The sequence below is a fragment of the Nymphalis io genome, chromosome 8 (genome assembly GCF_905147045.1).
Source record: "Nymphalis io chromosome 8, ilAglIoxx1.1, whole genome shotgun sequence".
Taxonomy (NCBI): Eukaryota; Metazoa; Arthropoda; class Insecta; order Lepidoptera; family Nymphalidae; genus Nymphalis; species Nymphalis io.
Genome location: NC_065895.1, coordinates 1,229,795 through 1,247,588, shown reverse-complemented (window position 1 = coordinate 1,247,588; position 17,794 = coordinate 1,229,795). Strand labels below are relative to the sequence as shown.

Here is a 17,794-nt window from a genome sequence, read left to right as displayed (position 1 = left end):
AACCTTTAAAAAGTATCTGTGTAAACACGTCATATATATATATCTTAGTGTCTGCTGGTTACCTAGCTTCTCTTGTATCTATCATCGCTTGTATTTTAAACTCTCAAGTTCATGTTTATCGTAAACTTTCTCAGTTTGCTTATGTTAAGCCTCTAATTGGGGAGGCCCTTGCCCTATACTTGTTAAAACACTACCAGGGGCCAATTCTAATTTATAACAGTTACAATTAGATTCCGATTCAATTCCAATACAACTTTTACTATTATATTAGAATTGAAACCAAACCTATATTACGTTACCATATGTCGTAATGTCAAAACATAAGTCAACTGCGAAGTCAGCTAGTCACCTTTGAGTACTCTAGTTTTTTCCTAATTAAAATTATGATTGATGAAAGAAGACATTTGCACAGTCGTGGGCAATTTATAGGCTGGTGACATTGTTCTTACCTTATTCAAACGTAAAACTTATCGATTAAATAATATATCCAATATACAGCTATATTGCATTGTATTAATAAACCTGCAGTGGACATATAGACATATTAAAAAGTATGTGTTAAATAAGCTTATAAGAATTGAATTGCCTGAAGGGCTGCAACTATATTCAATTAATCATAATATAAATGATGTCTCTAACACCGGACACAGCTTACCAATTATTATATGTAATTGTGATAAAAATAACGCTTGGCTTTCTGTGTTAACTCAATTGCGCACGTTTTGCAATTAAAACAAATTTATTGTTCTTTATATATTTTCATCAGTTTTGTAGGCAGAACAAATATGTTTAACCTTTGAAACAAAATGTCAATAAAATCTATTCAAGTAGGTTCTTGTAACTAAACTTAATGAACGTAAATTAACTACATGAAAAATTAGTGATTCATGGTCGGGCACCCCTCCCCAATTTTCGGGTAAGATTCACGTGTTGTTAACACTCCACCATTTCGGCTCAATGATATATTAAAGTCTAGTATCTTGTCATGTGCTGGTCCTTTTAAAGAAAACATACGTTTAAGGAATACGTCAATTAGTTTTTCCCAAATGTGGTCATCACTCACAAACTGTTAATGCACTAACCACTACCACTAAGATGGTAAAGGTTTTTAACATCTATTAGTTTGTGTAGACGAATTCATCTTAAATAAACTTTGAAAAAAAGAAAATAACTGGCACACCAAATATCCTTAATAAAATAATATTTAAAAAAAAAATCAATAAGTTTTTATATGTGATAAAAATCGTATCTATGCTATTGATCGTTGCTGAGTTCCTTCGTCTGGAGCCAATCTTTGTCGTACGGTAAGCTCACGATCACCATAAAAATGCATTATCTTCGGAACTAACCCGTCACTAATATGTCAAATTTCAACTCTGTAGAATAAGAGGAAGTGATTCTAATTCAGCTTACAAGATTTAACCTAAACAAACTAACAAACAAATATTGCAAGTTAAATCGCTAATGATTACGTGTTATTACCGACACATACTTGTATGGAAAGTTGTAATAAAATATGTTAATTTTTAATTAACAACACGACAAACGAACATTGTGATATGTATGTATATAAAAGACATGTATTTTGTCTGAGTAGCAAAGCAAAGCTTTAAATTTAAATACAATATAGGAGAGCTTCGTTTCATAATAGAAGGTAGCAGTAAGAAGGGATTCTTATTAGAACACCAATACAAATAAAAATGATCATATGTGTTTGGAATTAGATAAATGTGTCGCGCTAAAACGCACATAAATAGTTTTTTTTTATATTCTACGGGTGTAGGCGTGACTAGTATTTTGCTAGTGAGTATTACTTCAATTATAAATAAAAATACTTATCAATTTTAACATAAAGCAACACCGCGCAAAGGAATTTAACATAAAACGATCAACTGATGGTGCAGCAGACATCACTAACGCCAATGAAACGCCACCCGGTCGTCAAAATTCCAGTAATATTATTGCAATGCTATATTAAAATTATTGCAATTACATACATCGTAAATAATAAATAATTATCTTGTTTAAAATAGGTATCGTCGAAGTTTACTTGTGAAACGTTAATATAAGAACTGGTTTCTGGACGTAAAAGGAATAAAATGTTCACCGACGAAATCAATAAGTACCGCCCACAAAGCTATGATAATTGCATCACATCACCCACACACGCAGACGTCGGCCTTCCTTTATAGGTTTATAGTATTTGTTAGACCTCGCTTAATAATTTTGCTACCCATAATTATTTTTTTTATTGATTGTTTTGGCGTCAAAGTACTAAATTTTTATGTTTTTCTAAGTATTATAAATTTAATCGAAATAAAATTAAATACAAATTCTATTTTCAAAATGTTTTATTGCAATTTAACAAATTAAGTAATTGTAAAAATATAACGCAAGTAATACAAATTAGATGTTAAAAATAATTATATATAATTTAGAGCAAAATTGCTGAACGTTATTTAATTAAGTTTTAGTAAAAGAATAAAAGAATAATTCTTTATTTAAACATAACATTTACTGGTATAAAAACTATTAATAAAATAGTATTAAAATAATATTTAAAAGTATAATGTAGGCTTGTTATTGATAATTTTGTTTTCATAGTCGTGTAGGTGTAAAGTCCGGTGTCCATTCGGCATTTCATGTTCACTTTGACTGCATTCCTTTACCATGTATAGTTTAATTTTATAACTTTTAAAATATTACTCACATTGAACTAAATTAATTTAAAATTCATTAATTATTAATTGGTATGACTTTTAGGCAACGAAGTGATGAACGCACGTTACAGGAATACAATTTTCATCTTTCTCAAAACATAATTATCCATAAGTCGTAAGCGCCGTTGCAATGGTACAATTCTATGACATTTCGCTTCTATTCTGTTTACGGTACAACGCGTTCTATAATTGAGCGATGCGGGAGAGTTCAACACATCGCGGTCCATCTTTTTAGAATACGACACAAATAACATTCTAAATTTGTAAATTTATACACTGCTGACTTTAAGAGCGTCCATTGGATGCTCAGATACCACGGAAACGTCGCTTTTAATGCCAAAGTGTTAGAGCTATTATCCCGTGCGGTAATCGATAGGATTAAGTGTTCAATTTGAGTTAATGCTATAGATCCTAAGGTGGTACGGTTATGCAGCATCCATGCCGATGACCACATGCATCAGTGTAAATAGAACGCATCGCACTATAAACTATTTGATCTTTCGTTTTTATGAATGATTCAACATCCAACGCTCGTTTGTTTTAATGTTTTAACAAACAACTAAATGAGAAGTAATCTTTGTATGTCGTAACGTCTGTTAATGTCGCTCTAAGCGGACTAGAATTGAAGCTGCTGTTGGCTTTGACATCTTTGAGGGTAGATAGTGAAAGATGTTTCAGATGCTAAGAATCGTTTGCTAGCGTTGTTTACAAACAATTTTGTGTTGTTTTATCTGTTCGCCTTGTTTGTTTACACTTATACAAACGAATGCGATCCACCATCTTGAAAAGGTTCAGAGAATAATTAACTCTGTCGTGTGAAAGGGAACGCACTAGAGATTCTAACAAGTTTATTTGCTCGCCTCATTACCCAGCTGGTTTGGGAAGTGAAAAATCACGCTTATCTCGACACAAACACTAGGGACGGTGGTCCACGGCGTCAGCCATCTGTTCGTTGCACCCATAAAGATAACGAAAATGTTCAAACGGGAATGTCATTTAGCGTCGAGCCCTTGCCGCGAGTGCTCCCGTCTCGTGTCAATATAACAGCGCGCGAAAAACAAACTGTCGGCCATTTTGCATATTTTGATACGATGTGTTCCATATTCCAACGCACGGTACGCTTACGCCTCTTTCAGTATTGGTTTATTTTTGATCACGATGTCCTATATAATCCGTTATGCCAGCGCCTAGCGCTTCCATCAGTCTTTACTGCAACCTTTGCTTTTGACGTCGTGTATTTCTTACTACGCATTCAAAATGTTCAAATATATAGTAAATAAGTTAAAGAAAGTGTCAACAAACCACATATTTAAAAGGAATAACGTAAATATTCAGATTAAGGGTGAGTTGATTTGTGTTAAATTCGAGTCTCAATAATTGTTTGTTTGTTACAGATATACCCGGACCCGGAATCGGAAAAGGCGATAATGGGCTCTGTGGTGTACTGCATCCATCATAAAGAAGGATGTCAATGGTCGGACGAGCTCCGCAAGCTGAAGGTGAGTGGCTGGGAATCGTAAATATTTGTTAAGATAAAGTTAGGAGGGCGTATCGTAAACGGTCGTATCGATCATTTTTATGCTCTTACGTCGGATTCGACACATTTCTTTATCTTTACCACTGACACGTGCTGTTCCAAATATCTAGAGATTTCGAATGTTTGTTACATTTCTTATCTATGTTGTGAGTATGTAATTTGTTACAGTTAAAATATTGAATACGTACATATATAATTGTTTAAACGATATGAGTATTTCTAATCAACTTGACATCATTTAAGAATAACTAGGTATTTAAAATTAATCATTATGAAGTTATTATTACTTTACATAACTTTTAATTGTAATGTATGAAAAACACTAATCGTTTACTTATATAATAAATATATCCCCGAGACTAGTGGTCGTTAAAAATATTATATACATAAAAATGTTAAACGAAGAAAAACATTATGAATTATTAATATTTATATAAATAGTTATTAAAGAAACCAAATAAATTTTATATAATGTTATCTCCAGGCGCACTTAAACACATGCAAGCACGATGCTGTGCTCTGTGCTGCTCAGTGCGGTGCGATGATCCCGCGCGTGCTCATGCAGGACCACTTGCGCTACACGTGCCCGCGTCGCAGAGCAAACTGTGAGCACTGTGGGAAGGAGTTTTCAGGAAGTGCGCTTGAGGTAAGCCAATCTTATATTCATCTTCTACTTTCCAAAATTGCGCAATTTTGTGCCCAGAAATCGTCATTTTAATCAAGAAATTAAATAAAATTATAATGTTTATTGGTATATTGTAGGAGCATCAAGGTAACTGCGGTCACGAGCCAGTGTACTGCGAGAACAAATGCGGCGCGAAAGTGCAGCGCAGACACACACAGCAACACGTCCAGCAACACTGCAGCAAACGGCTCGTGCCCTGCAGACATTGCGGTCAGCGGTACACGCAGGTGAGCTACGTCACGTTTAATAAACCGGACATAAAATAAATATCTTCACACATATATAAATAATGAATGAACTGCAGAATTACAATGTAACTTAGTATCTCGGTATCTCGTTGCAGGACACGGTGTCGGCGCACGGCGCGCTGTGCTCGCGCGCGCCCGTGCCGTGCCCGCAGCGCTGCTCGGCCGCGCCCGCGCGCGACGAGCTCGACGCGCACCTGCGCGACCACTGCGCCGCGGGGACCGTGCCCTGCGCCTACCGGGACGCGGGTTGTCGGTTCAAGGTGAGGCATAGTTTCGAATAGTTTGCGCGATTCGATTCGGCGATCATTTTGGCAAGCGATAGTTTCAAAACCATAAAACATTTCCTATCGATAGTTGACCTCGTAAACCGAATATGCAATATTGAATAATAACATAAATATATTATTATATTCTCCAAAAATATTGCTTCATTTCTGCTATCGCCACTGTCGTGTCAACGTGTGGAAATAACATTATTTTGTTTGAAAATGAAATGTGGAATTATTGAAAGCACTATTACAATATTTATTATAAAAGTAAAGTTGTTTATTGATTTATGTGTCGTTGTGATGAGTGAGTAAATAATAAATATTAATTGATAGTGCAGTTATTTCATGCCATTGACATCGATTTATGTTAATGTACTCGGTGTTGCGTTTAAAGATTATGCAATAAGCACGCTGCAGATAATTACTTTAATAGGGACGAGATACATGTTTCTATTTTTAAACTATATTGAAATATAAATGGAACGCTTGTCAGTACAGATTAAATATTATCTTTAATGAAATAAGCACAGTTATTCTGCTCACAGTAATTAGTTACAGATTAAACAATTATAATTCAAGCATACTATGATGGCGTCAATTCTGCAGCGTCTATGTTAATTTAGATAGAATTAAAAATGTTGCCATTTTTTTTTCTTACGTGTGAGTTAAAACGGTTAGCACGACTTTCAGGAGCTTAGAATCAGAGTCATTAATGTTATCATAAGCCGAAAGCAACTCGCCGCAAAGCACAGGCCGCACTTCGCGAGAAGCTCCGAACGCTTAGCTAACGCGCGGTCGTCCGCAGGGCACGCGGCCGGCGCTGGAGCGGCACGCGGAGGAGAGCGCGCAGTCGCACCTGTCGCTGGTGTGCGCGCTGGCGGCGCGGCAGGCGCGGCAGCTGGACGCGCTGCGCGGCGCGGTGGCGCGGCTGGGCGCGTCGTGCTCGGGCGCGCTGGTGTGGCGCGTGCCGGACTGGGCCGCGCGCATGGCCGACGCGCGCGCCAAGGACGGCGTGGAGCTCGTGTCGCCCACCTTCTACACCTCGCAGTACGGGTACAAGCTGCAGGTCAGTGACGAGAGCCGCCGGTTGGCGCACACTAGGTGCTATATATTCGTTACCTTGAACTCGATAACTTGTGTCACTATCTAAGGAATAAAACGATGATATAAAGTAATATATTATTCGTATAAACATAAATCCTACGAAATTGTAATTGTACTGAAATCTAATTTTTATAAATATCATATAAATCTAAGTTACATAAAATACAAGTTATATTTTATTATTTTTATATTATCAATTTATCAATCTCAATTAATCATTCTAACGTAGAGGTATTCTAAAACAAAAATTAATATAAAACTAAATCAAAAATTATTTTCGATTAATATAGAAATCATAAAAATCGAATACCTGTAGATAATATTTAATAACTTTTTGCACAATTATGACAGATCTAATATCTTGTTTGTAAACAGAATGTCAACGGTTTAATTATACGTATGAATAATAATCGTGACTAACATTTCTCCAGCCGCTGAAATCTGATTTAGTATCGCTTAGTCACACCCAGTGTACGCTACTAAATATACGTCGGCCCGTTCCTCTTTTTTTGTTACAATAATAACGACAAAAGTATCAAGGTTATGTTTGTTTTGACAACGTCAAATACACGTTATGTCGTTTGTGACATTACATCGATAATTTAATTCTTAAATTTTTAATAAAACCCAGGTTTTATAAAAAAAGTAACCGATGTCCTTCCTTGGGGTTCAAGTTCAGTGGTTTAGCCGTTGAGCTTAACAGGCAGACAAAAAGTAACTTTCGTATTTATAATAGTATAAATAATATCTACTTATAAGTTCTTGTCTGTGAAATACCAATATTTTCACACTACAAGTTCAAAATGGTCAATAGATTAATATATAACATCAAATAAATAGCATTTTTTAAATATTATTGACATTAATGGAATATCTTAAAATCATTATTTATAAAAATATTTTTTACAGGCATCACTTTTCCTGAATGGCAATGGTGCTGGGGAAGGAACTCACATGTCAGTGTACATTAAGATTTTGCCCGGTGAATACGACGCACTTCTGCGCTGGCCGTTCGCTCACACCGTCTCTTTCACACTCTTCGACCAAAGTTCAAGCCCAGACAGAGCCTGCAATATCGTCGAAAGCTTTGTTCCCGATCCTACATGGAAGAATTTCCAAAGACCCTCAAAGGAACCAGACGCGTTAGGCTTCGGATTTCCGAGGTTCGTTTCCCACGAAATGCTCAAAAAGAGGAATTTCGTCAAGGACGATGTGATGTTCCTGAGGGTCAAAGTAGACCCGAGCAAAATTGTAGCTGTCTAGTACTATGTAATGATTGTCAATCGGCGCACAAAAGTCACTGTTATTTAGTATTAGATAATTTAAAAGTCATAGGCTAAGTTGTACATAATATAGAATAATTATAGTTGTGGGCATTTTTGAGTTTCAATTGCAACAGTTTAAGACTGGAGTTATCGATGATATATATTTAAAAGATCTATGCGGCCCCAATGGACTTCTCTATTGAAACTAAAATGGCGTTAACGATTGACGTTGTCAAATCTATTGTTTGAAATAAAGTCTCACTTTTATTTTACCAATAAGCTATCTTGACTGTCTACGTTAACTTTATTAAAATTTCGATTGTTTAAAATTGTAAATTATTAGGTGTAAGAGCGCAAGCGCTGCATTGTTATCCTTTCACTAAAGATCTCTTGAGTTTCATTGCCGTTGGAAGTAAATAACGAACAGAGCATTGTTTCAAAGGAATTTATCTACTTTAAAATATTATATACGATTTATTTTCCTTTTCAAGGAATTATCATGACTTACTCCTTTTCAAACGTGCCATATGAAATATTCTAAGTTATTTTTTACTATACACACATTTTTATAGGACACTGCAAAAACTGTGTGTTGCCATTGCACAAGGTTCCCTCGCATTTTTGTTGGCCTTCAGATAAAATATAAAGGCGCTTTAAAAAATGCATGAACTTCAAGAACAGATTATAAAGACAACTTTGAGACATGTTCGTTACGTTATATCGGCAGATCTTTGTATATATTTTCTAAACTAAATAATTTATCCAAAAAAATATTTTCAATGTATATATTAGACTGTCGAGGAATCTTTAAATATAAATGTAAATAAAAGAATAGTTACTTGTATTTCTGTGTGTTTACAAGCTGGAGTTAAACCAAAGCGTTTTGATGACTTTGCGCAAGCAATAATTATAGTGGTGTACATTTTCTTAGCAAAGTTAATCAATGCAAAACGATCGATCACGGCTTAGCTGTTTGTAATTATATTAATTTTACTTATGTATAAGCATCTATTTCACTTCATTATAGTTGCTTTTTAGAAATTTATGATGATATTTTGTGTGACAAATTTTATAAAAACTCTTTGATAAAAATAGTAAATTTACATTCACAAACTAATTTGTAAACAAATTTCAGTTTAATAACTATCTTTTGGATCTCGAAAACGCTTGCTTTTGATGTTTAATCTCAACTGTAATTTTACATTCCACGAAAAAACATTATTTTAAGCCCAATATTTCTTCTTCAGTGTGTATTTCGTAGAAGTGTTAGTAACATGGTTAATATATATTAAATATAAAGAAATTACTTTACTAAAAATTATAGGTTAATTATTGTAACTGATGTTGGGATACAAATAAAAATATCTTTTCGATTTTCATATCTGGCAATACTGCATTTTTTTTGTAATAGAATAAGTAAGCAACGGAAGGCCGATTTGAAGTTTCGTTTTTGTAGAATTATCTGTACAGTATTTTTATATCTGATTGTAATTGCTAGTAAATCTATTAGATATCATAGTAATCCTATAATCTAAGTTAGTTTTGAGACTTTTCTTTATTATAGTACCTTATCAGTAACTACAATGAGACTAACACATTTAAGATTAGATTATAAGATGCGTTTACGCGCTTAGTATTAAGAAACCTATGTACATGACTTTGGATATTAAGATGAGAAATATATTTTTTTTTCTTAAATAAATCTTTTATTGTGGACACATGCTTAAAATATTACGTAATGTAAAATTCAATAGTTCTATCGTTGTCTATAAAAAAGGACATTAATTTAAATTACAACATACTTAGTAAGTTAGATATTGGAGCCTTGTCAAACTATTAAAATTAAAGAGTTTTGTTAGTCAATACATAATTCTTATGCTATTTGGTCTTAGGTTGGTGGTTAAAGCCAATTTGAACAGTATGGAAATGCAGCTGCTTATATAATATTATATACTTAACTCTGAAACTCATATATATATTATGCTGCATCTTCAGAAATAATATTATATATACTTGTCTAGTAGTTATTTTTTTGTTAGTCATTACAGAAAAAACTTCGTCATATATTTGAGTGAGTGAAAATTTGATGTTTATATATCTTTGAAATAATCTCTCGATATACTTTGAAATAAATATTTTTATGTATAAAATAAAATAAGCAATAATAAAAAAAAAGATAATTGCTATTTTATTAATTAATTTATTATCACAGGTACAATTAACATGCTAAAATACAACAACAAATGAATTGAGAACAAATCTACAAAATATATACTATACAATGGGAATGTATTATTCTCTATAGTATAAAAATATTAAAAATAGACTTAAAATTTAGTTTCTGAAAATATAAATTGGATGAATAATACATTTAATCATTATAGCCGAGAGTGTAGTTATTTTTAAGTGGTTAATTTGTACTTGCAATTCACTTATGGTATATCATAATATCATAACTTATTTAAGAATACATAAGAAAATGATCATGTCTGTAAGTTTATTCAGTAGCATCTATTTCTTGTAATCTATAATATAGCAGTAGTGAATTTGGAATCAACGCCTTAACAAAGTTTGGGAAGGAATGGCAATCAAGACAGATTGCTTCGATTGGCAAAGATGAAATTGACTGACCCTGTAATATACCTGTGTTGCACAGGTCACTATCAGTGACCTTCTATTTTGAATAATAGCCCCAAAATATGTATTTTTTATGTCGTTTGAAATGTTGCTTTATTTAGAGTAGTAATCCTTCATTTTGAGCCTCTTAAAAGTTTTTTTTTAGATGTCATTTGTTTTGAGAACTTCCTGACTGGCTGAATGTTGAACTGTTCAGATTTGCTGATGCTGTTTGTCTTGTCATCTGAAAAATATAAAATAATCATGGTTAAGTAAAATTTTAGCTGCATTTCAGTTAATTTCTCTCTGTAATATCAATTTTAAGTGAAATAATATTACTCAACACTGCTCAGTATGTTGCTCGTTTTTTTTAATACATTTTAGGAAGCAAGGTGAGCAAATAACCTGAAGATAAGTTAGCCAATGGCCACATTCGTTCACAGCCAAAAAATCAATGCAGCACCAAAATAACGCTGTCTCAAAAGCATTGTCCAGAAACTCATTAAAACCGATATTAGTATATATTATACCAGTCTTCTTCTTCTTGGAGTGCCACTCCGACTAGTGAAGGTTAGCAGTCAGCTTTGAATACTCCTTCTTGTTCTTCGCGAGGCGAAAGAGTTCGGCAGCAATCGCGATTCCCGTCCATTTTCGGATGTTGTACAGCCAAGACATTTTTCTGCGACCAACAGCTCTTCTTCTGGCAACTTTTCCCTTCATAATGAGTTGTAAAAGTTCATATCTTTCATGCCTAAGCACGTGTCCGAGATATGCAACTTTTCTCTTCTCGACAGTCTCCAAAAGTTGCCGTTTCTAGTTGACGCGTCGCAGAACTTCCACGTTCGAGACCTGTGAGTCCAACTAATGGCCAACATACGTCTCTATGCCCACATCTCGAAAGCTTCTATACGTTTCTTGAGGTCTTCTTTAATTGTCCACGCCTCGCATCGGTAAAGAAGTATAGGCCAGATGTAACAAGTCGTATGCGCACAGGGATCTTAAGTATGCGATTGCAGAGTACTTTTTTTAACGTGCAGAAGGCACTTCGAGCTAATTTCTATGCTAGTCTATAACTCCTGTTCACAGCTCCAGTTGTCGTTAAACCATGTCCCTAGATTTTTGTACTTGCGCACCCTCTTAATTTTTTGGGCTATAATGATAGCATTGTCATCAAAGCTATGTTTAGATATTACCATGATCTTCGTTTTTGATGTGTTCATCTGCAAACCAGCATTTTCACTACACTCATTAACACGGCTCATAATTAATTGTAACTCTTCAGGAGATCATGCTATTAGGACTGTATTGTCAGCGTATCTGATGTTGTTAATATACCGACCATTTATAACTCCACATTCTAAGTCTTCAATTGCTTCTGCTATTATTTTTTCCGAGTACAAATTAAATAGCGTTGGTGATAATATACAGACCTGTCCGACTCCTCTCAGTCACCTCATCATCAACTCGTACAGTAGCTTTCTGGTTCCAATACAGATTCTGGATAATACGTACATCTTTGTCATCTAAGCCGATATCATGAAATATTGTAAAAATTACGACGGTCTTGCAGTATTCTGTCAAAGGCTTTTTCGTAATCGATGAAACAAAGGAAAACGTCTTGTTTCATGTCTCTGCATTTTTGTAAGAGAACCTGTATTGCAAAAAGAGCCTCTCTCGTGCCCACTCCTGTTCGAAAGCCAAACTGGCTACCTGCGAGATGTTCGTCGCATTTAGCTCTTATTCGCTCGTGGATGACATTTAGAAATAGTTTCAATACTTGGCTCATACAGCTAATCGTTCGAAACTCTTCGCATCTTCTTGCGTTGGTATTCTTAGGAAGCGTAATTAAAGTTGAGCTTAGCCAGTCTTTGGGTAAGCAGCCAATAATAAATAATATATATTATATATATATTGTTATATAATATATTATATATATTATTATATAATATATTATAATATATATTATATATATTATATACAACAAATAAATTTACCAGTGGTATCATCAATATTTTATAAAATTATACATATCTTAATAGCATATCTTTTAAGATAATGTTTACTGGTGGTAGGGCTTTGTGCAAGCTTGTCTGGGTAGGTACCAGCCACTCATCAGATATTCTACCGCAAAACAGCAGTACTTGTTATTGTTGTGTTCCGGTTTGAAGGATGAGTGAGCCAGTGTAATTACAGGCACAAGGGACATAAAATCTTAGTTCCCAAGGTTGGTGGCGCATTGGCTATGTAAGCGATGGTTGACATTTCTTACAATGCCAATGTCTAAGGGCGTTTGGTGACCACTTACCATCAGGTGGCCCATATGCTCGTCCGCCTTCCTATTCAATAAAAAAAAAAATCTTAGTTCCCAAGGTTGGTGGCGCATTGGCTATGTAAGCGATAGACATTTCTTACAAAACCAATGTCGAAGGACATTGGTGACCACTTACCATCAGGTGGCCCATATGCTTGTCCGCGTACAAAAAAAAAACACAATTTAAAAAAGGGAGAAAATTAAATTATATGCCAGATTCAAATCTACAATTAAAGTGAGCAACATTATAATAAATATATTACATAACAATGTATATAAAGCAAACATATACAATACATTACCATTTTTATTCTATGTAATTCATCCATGGCCTGAGGTAGTATAGGTTTTACAGAGTTTATTTCCATCATTGTTAAGTGATCTAGTCTACCATATGAACCACCAGATTTCATCAAGGCGTCCATTGAAGTTCTCAGTTTAGACATACGAATATCCCAGATGTCTTTAATAATGGTTTTTATTTCAGCAGCCCGTGGTATGTCCTCTGCAGCTGCCCCTAGGATAAGTTTTGCTTCTATCATATAGTGCTCATGGGGCATTTTAGTGAAAAACCTTTAAATATAAAAAAATATTGTTCATATTTTATTTATTTAATTTTTGGGAAACAAACAGTACACAATACAGAACAGTAACAGTAACAGCCTGATAATGTATCACTGCTGGGCTAAGGCCTCCTCTCCATTTTGAGGAGAAGGGTTGGAGCTTATTCCACCACGCTGCTCCAATTCAGGTTGGTAGAATACACATGTGGTAGAATTTCAATGAAATTAGACACATGCAGGTTTACAATGTTTTCCTTCACTGTCAAGCGAAGAATTAATACATAATAAAAAAAATATGAGTTGAATTATAAACACAAATTAAGTACATGAATATTCAGTGGTGCTTTCCCGGGTGAACCCACGATCATCGATTAAGATTCACGCGTTCTAACTCGGCTTGTTATATGTTAGACAGTACAATAACACAGAAATAAAAAATAACGACAAAATAACACATAAATCAATCAAGATTCCACTAATATCTAATACAAATAAGAAGCAGAAAGTAAATAGCGAGACAAAAATGATTAAAATCAGAACTTAAAACAATCATATACAAAATCAACCAGTTAGTAACAGTAATTACAAATTAAATAAAAAAAAAAAGTATATGGCAATTAATTATACTAGGTTAATTGTTGTATAATGATGTAGGTTTTAAATGTTTTTAATACATTACCTAGATATCTTTTCTTCTTCCTTTATGTTCTCCAAGACCTCAATATCCATCCAATCCGGCGGAACCATTCGACATTTTTGCTTTTGTTTTAACATAACAGCTAACCAAAGAGGAACATTCATTGGCAAACCGGCACGAAATGGTCCAAATTCACCACAAATTAAATATATTTTGTCGTGTGAAAAGTTTGGTATTATGCTAACTATTCTGTTTTCACCTATGAATTCTATTTCAAACGGATCCATATTAATTTAATATTAGTTAAATACGATATTGCTTATAAAAATAGAAAAAGTCCTAAAATATTAACAAGTTTTTTTATTGACATATCTGTCAAAATGAGCGCGGGAAAACGTTCGTTAATCGAGGTGCGGTTTTGAAATGTTTGTAATTAATTATTATTTATGTTTTTATATTGTGTTATTTATTATTATTATTATTATTAAAATAAAGTTAGTCGTTAGTTATTTCAATAATGAATCTTTCTTTACTTTTTTATAAAGTAAAAAAATATTGTACTTATCGAATATCTGCAAAGTTTAAATTGTAATAACGCCATCTCTTGTAAATTTTACTAACAAGTTAGTTCGGTACAACGTGTGTGTATTACAAACAGTTTTTAGTTTTAAATATGTGTGTAAGATGTCGCTGTATTTTAAAAGTTCTAATGTTTTTCTAAATAGAATAGTAGTTTAAAATTAGTTTAAAAAGATTTATTAGAGCTATAATTAAACTAAATAGTATCATACTAGGTCGAAATACAAATTAATTAATTTTCTTATAATTATTGTTTCATACACATCTTACAGTATAAATAATAAAAACTTCATTATTTTAAAATTATGTACGTATATTATAATGCATACATTGATTTTATGTTTATCTGGATATGGTTTGACCGTTTCATTATGTTAGTACGTATTTAATAAAATAATATAAATTAATTAAAAACAAAATACATCTCGTTTTAGTATGTTGTACTTGTTTAAGTCCTTTATATTCTTTAAATGTTAATTTAAATAACTTTTATTACTCCTTTCAATGTGAAAATTAAAAATAATCTACAATATGAAAAATTAGGTAAACCGATAAAAATATAATTGTAATATTATGCAGCCGAACATTATTTTACTATCATTGTAATGATAAGTCGAAACTTGAGTCGATCGATGCAAATCGCTTTGGCAAAGTGCAAACTCCTAATTACTAGCAGTAAATTAGGGTGGCCGGTTGACAATTCAGACGGGTGTTATTTATGGTGTCCACCATCGCATAGGGTCTGAAGGTTTATCTGAGACAACGAATTATTTTTATATTTTGATCACCTTCTCTTGACTTGTATATCTCCAGAAGACACATTTATGTATAGACATATGTATGAGTCCTTAAATATATTATGTCGATTTTTAAACTATATACATAGTATTTGAAGATAACCTATTTTTGATTGCAATAAAGTTCATAGACAATTAATTACTTTGTTAAAAAACTGAGCCACAAGAACTGTTAAAGTAAGCCATTACATATAATGTTAAGAAGTAAAATTAAACATATTTGGTGTACGATTGAAACAATATTATTTTCCTTATGTTATGTATAGAAAAGTATGATCATTAGGATTTTTTATATAACTGTTACATAATTTAAACGCAAGAGCTCATTGTCATCTTCCACGGTTCTAAATCTGCATACAAATACGAGATATCTAGTGAAATCACAGTCATTTAAAATCCATTCGTTTCTGGAGGTGCCTTGAACGAGTTTCAGCTATCTCGAACACGTGGCGACATCTAGCGTCGTGTTACAATAAAAAACATGCACGCTATTTATTTGCTTTGTTTAATTATTTTTTTTTCTAATCAATACATGATAAATATATTATTACGATTTATCGATATGTTGTTATTATGTGGTTACAAAGATAATAAAAACAAAATCTAATAAAATTTCGTCGTAGAATCTATGGTGTTTTACTGTTGCGTCAAACATTATCATTACTTACTTACATCGTTGCACTGAGTAAAGTGCACTATTTTTTTTTTGTAATAATTTATATGATTATTATATTAATTTACTTTTTAAAAAAATGTATGCCAGTACGAATGCACTGTTTTTATATAAAAATAAAATATTATAATTTAAGCTGTTAATTTTGTGCCATTGCAAAACGTGCACAGATTATAATCATACGACAGATAAATGGAGGATAAATGACAATACGCGTCTACGCTACGCCTAAAATCCACACAACGCACGTGCGTACACAGTGATTGTCGTTAAATCTCAACGCGATCGGTTTGTTTACGATAATGTTACAACATTTACAACACGACGACATCCCTGTTGCTTATTATATTTTATAATGATTAGTTTGTAACGGGTTTTATAAAACATAAGAGTATATTGAGTGTATACTCAATATTCTCTTATATACTCTTATGAACCAGGCCTGTATGGCCTGGTTCATATTAATTGAAGGTGGTTCAACAGTCCATTCTTTATGGTCATAGCGTTAAGTTATATAGCTCACCCATCAAAGATAAATATTAAACTAATTTCTTGCTTTTTTATTATTCATTTACTTGACAGTCAAAGTGTAAAAAGTAAAAAGAATACTACCGGTTCGAAAAATAAAATACCTAAATATAAATATTTATATAGATCACACTTACATAAATTTAATTGTTTTTATTTAATACAATACTTCATAAAAATGATTATATATTCTTTAAATGTTACATACGTGTAACAATAGTTATATTAAATGAATATTAATGTATTACTTTACGAGTTTCATTACACAATAATACTTTTTTGAAATATAAAGTTATCTAAAGTAATATTCTAAATAGTGTGCAAAGGTTTTCTGTTTTCTTAAAAAGGTTTGGAGTTCATTCCACCACGTTGCTGCTCCAATGCTGGTTGCTCAATACTTGTTTTTTTTGATAAGTAAAAAAAAAAACTTAAGCATATATACTTTTAGTTTACTAGTTTTCATAAAAAACTAATAATGCCTACTAATTTTTAAGATTTGAATCAGTTTCTTTGGATCAGACTTTAACTTACTAAATAAATTATACAATTAGGAGATTGCTTGAGCCATACGACAGCGTTAATTGAAAATCGCCATTTTGTTGGTGGACAGAAATGTAAAATAATTAATTCATTATTGGCACGACTTGTGATTTGTTGATTGTTTTCAATGTGTTATTTGGATTTTTAAGAGTAATTGAGTGAATTATTTACACCAATTTGTATGATTTAGTGTTCTATTTTTAAAAGACCATATCGAGGTTTTTTAAAAATCAGTTTAACTTCTGTATGCGAAATACACAATATATATAATAATTTCATAGTTTTAGTTAAGTTTACATACGCAAAAATTATTAATATTTAAACAATTCATATAGGAATTAGCAACTCCACTGGTCCCCTGTCGTCACTTGTCAAATTCTAGCCACGGCGCGGGTTGGAGGTAGTTTAGTTACACAGTTAAGTGAAGTTATCAAGTATTTATACAACGCTATGTAGGGCTTTGGAACAAATGATATTTTGTAGTATTTTTTATTCTATACGTGAACTCGGTGGTAGATTTTTAACAGTCAATAAGCAAATGTAACTATTATATATTGAATAAAGAATTTAGTATATATTTTATAATGTTCGGGAATTGAAAGCAGACGAGCAAATGGGCCATCTGATGGTATGGTCACCTTCACAACATAAACCGCTACTTATACCATCAATGCGCCAATAACCAAGGGAAGATGTTAGAAGCTTTGTGCCTGTAATACTGG

At 32.9% G+C, this 17,794-nt stretch overlaps 2 protein-coding genes across 6 annotated transcripts in view; one reads left to right on the top strand and one right to left on the bottom strand.

Annotated features, from left to right (window-relative positions):
- LOC126770193 (TNF receptor-associated factor 4) overlaps window positions 1-9,513 on the top strand; it is a 111,321-nt gene extending 101,808 nt beyond the window's left edge. For 3 of the 5 annotated variants that reach the window (XM_050489446.1, XM_050489445.1, XM_050489443.1), the window contains 6 exons: window positions 4,115-4,219; window positions 4,742-4,903; window positions 5,020-5,169; window positions 5,286-5,450; window positions 6,265-6,525; window positions 7,473-9,513. In XM_050489446.1, coding sequence (XP_050345403.1) covers window positions 4,115-4,219; window positions 4,742-4,903; window positions 5,020-5,169; window positions 5,286-5,450; window positions 6,265-6,525; window positions 7,473-7,826 — 1,197 coding nt within the window. In that variant the 3' untranslated portion in view covers window positions 7,827-9,513. Of the gene's footprint in view, window positions 1-3,653; window positions 3,836-3,949; window positions 4,044-4,114; window positions 4,220-4,741; window positions 4,904-5,019; window positions 5,170-5,285; window positions 5,451-6,264; window positions 6,526-7,472 lie in introns of those variants that run through there. The other 2 variants (XM_050489444.1, XM_050489448.1) reach the window with 2 other exon arrangements.
- Window positions 9,514-10,176: 663 nt separating this feature from the next.
- Window positions 10,177-14,292, bottom strand: LOC126770238 (probable DNA replication complex GINS protein PSF2). Its single transcript, XM_050489514.1, has 3 exons — window positions 13,998-14,292; window positions 13,058-13,328; window positions 10,177-10,688 (listed from the first exon to the last, which is right to left on the bottom strand). The coding sequence occupies exons 1-3, from the start codon at window positions 14,240-14,242 to the stop codon at window positions 10,614-10,616; spliced, it is 591 nt and encodes a 196-aa protein (XP_050345471.1). The 5' UTR covers window positions 14,243-14,292; the 3' UTR covers window positions 10,177-10,613.
- Window positions 14,293-17,794: the final 3,502 nt, after the last annotated feature.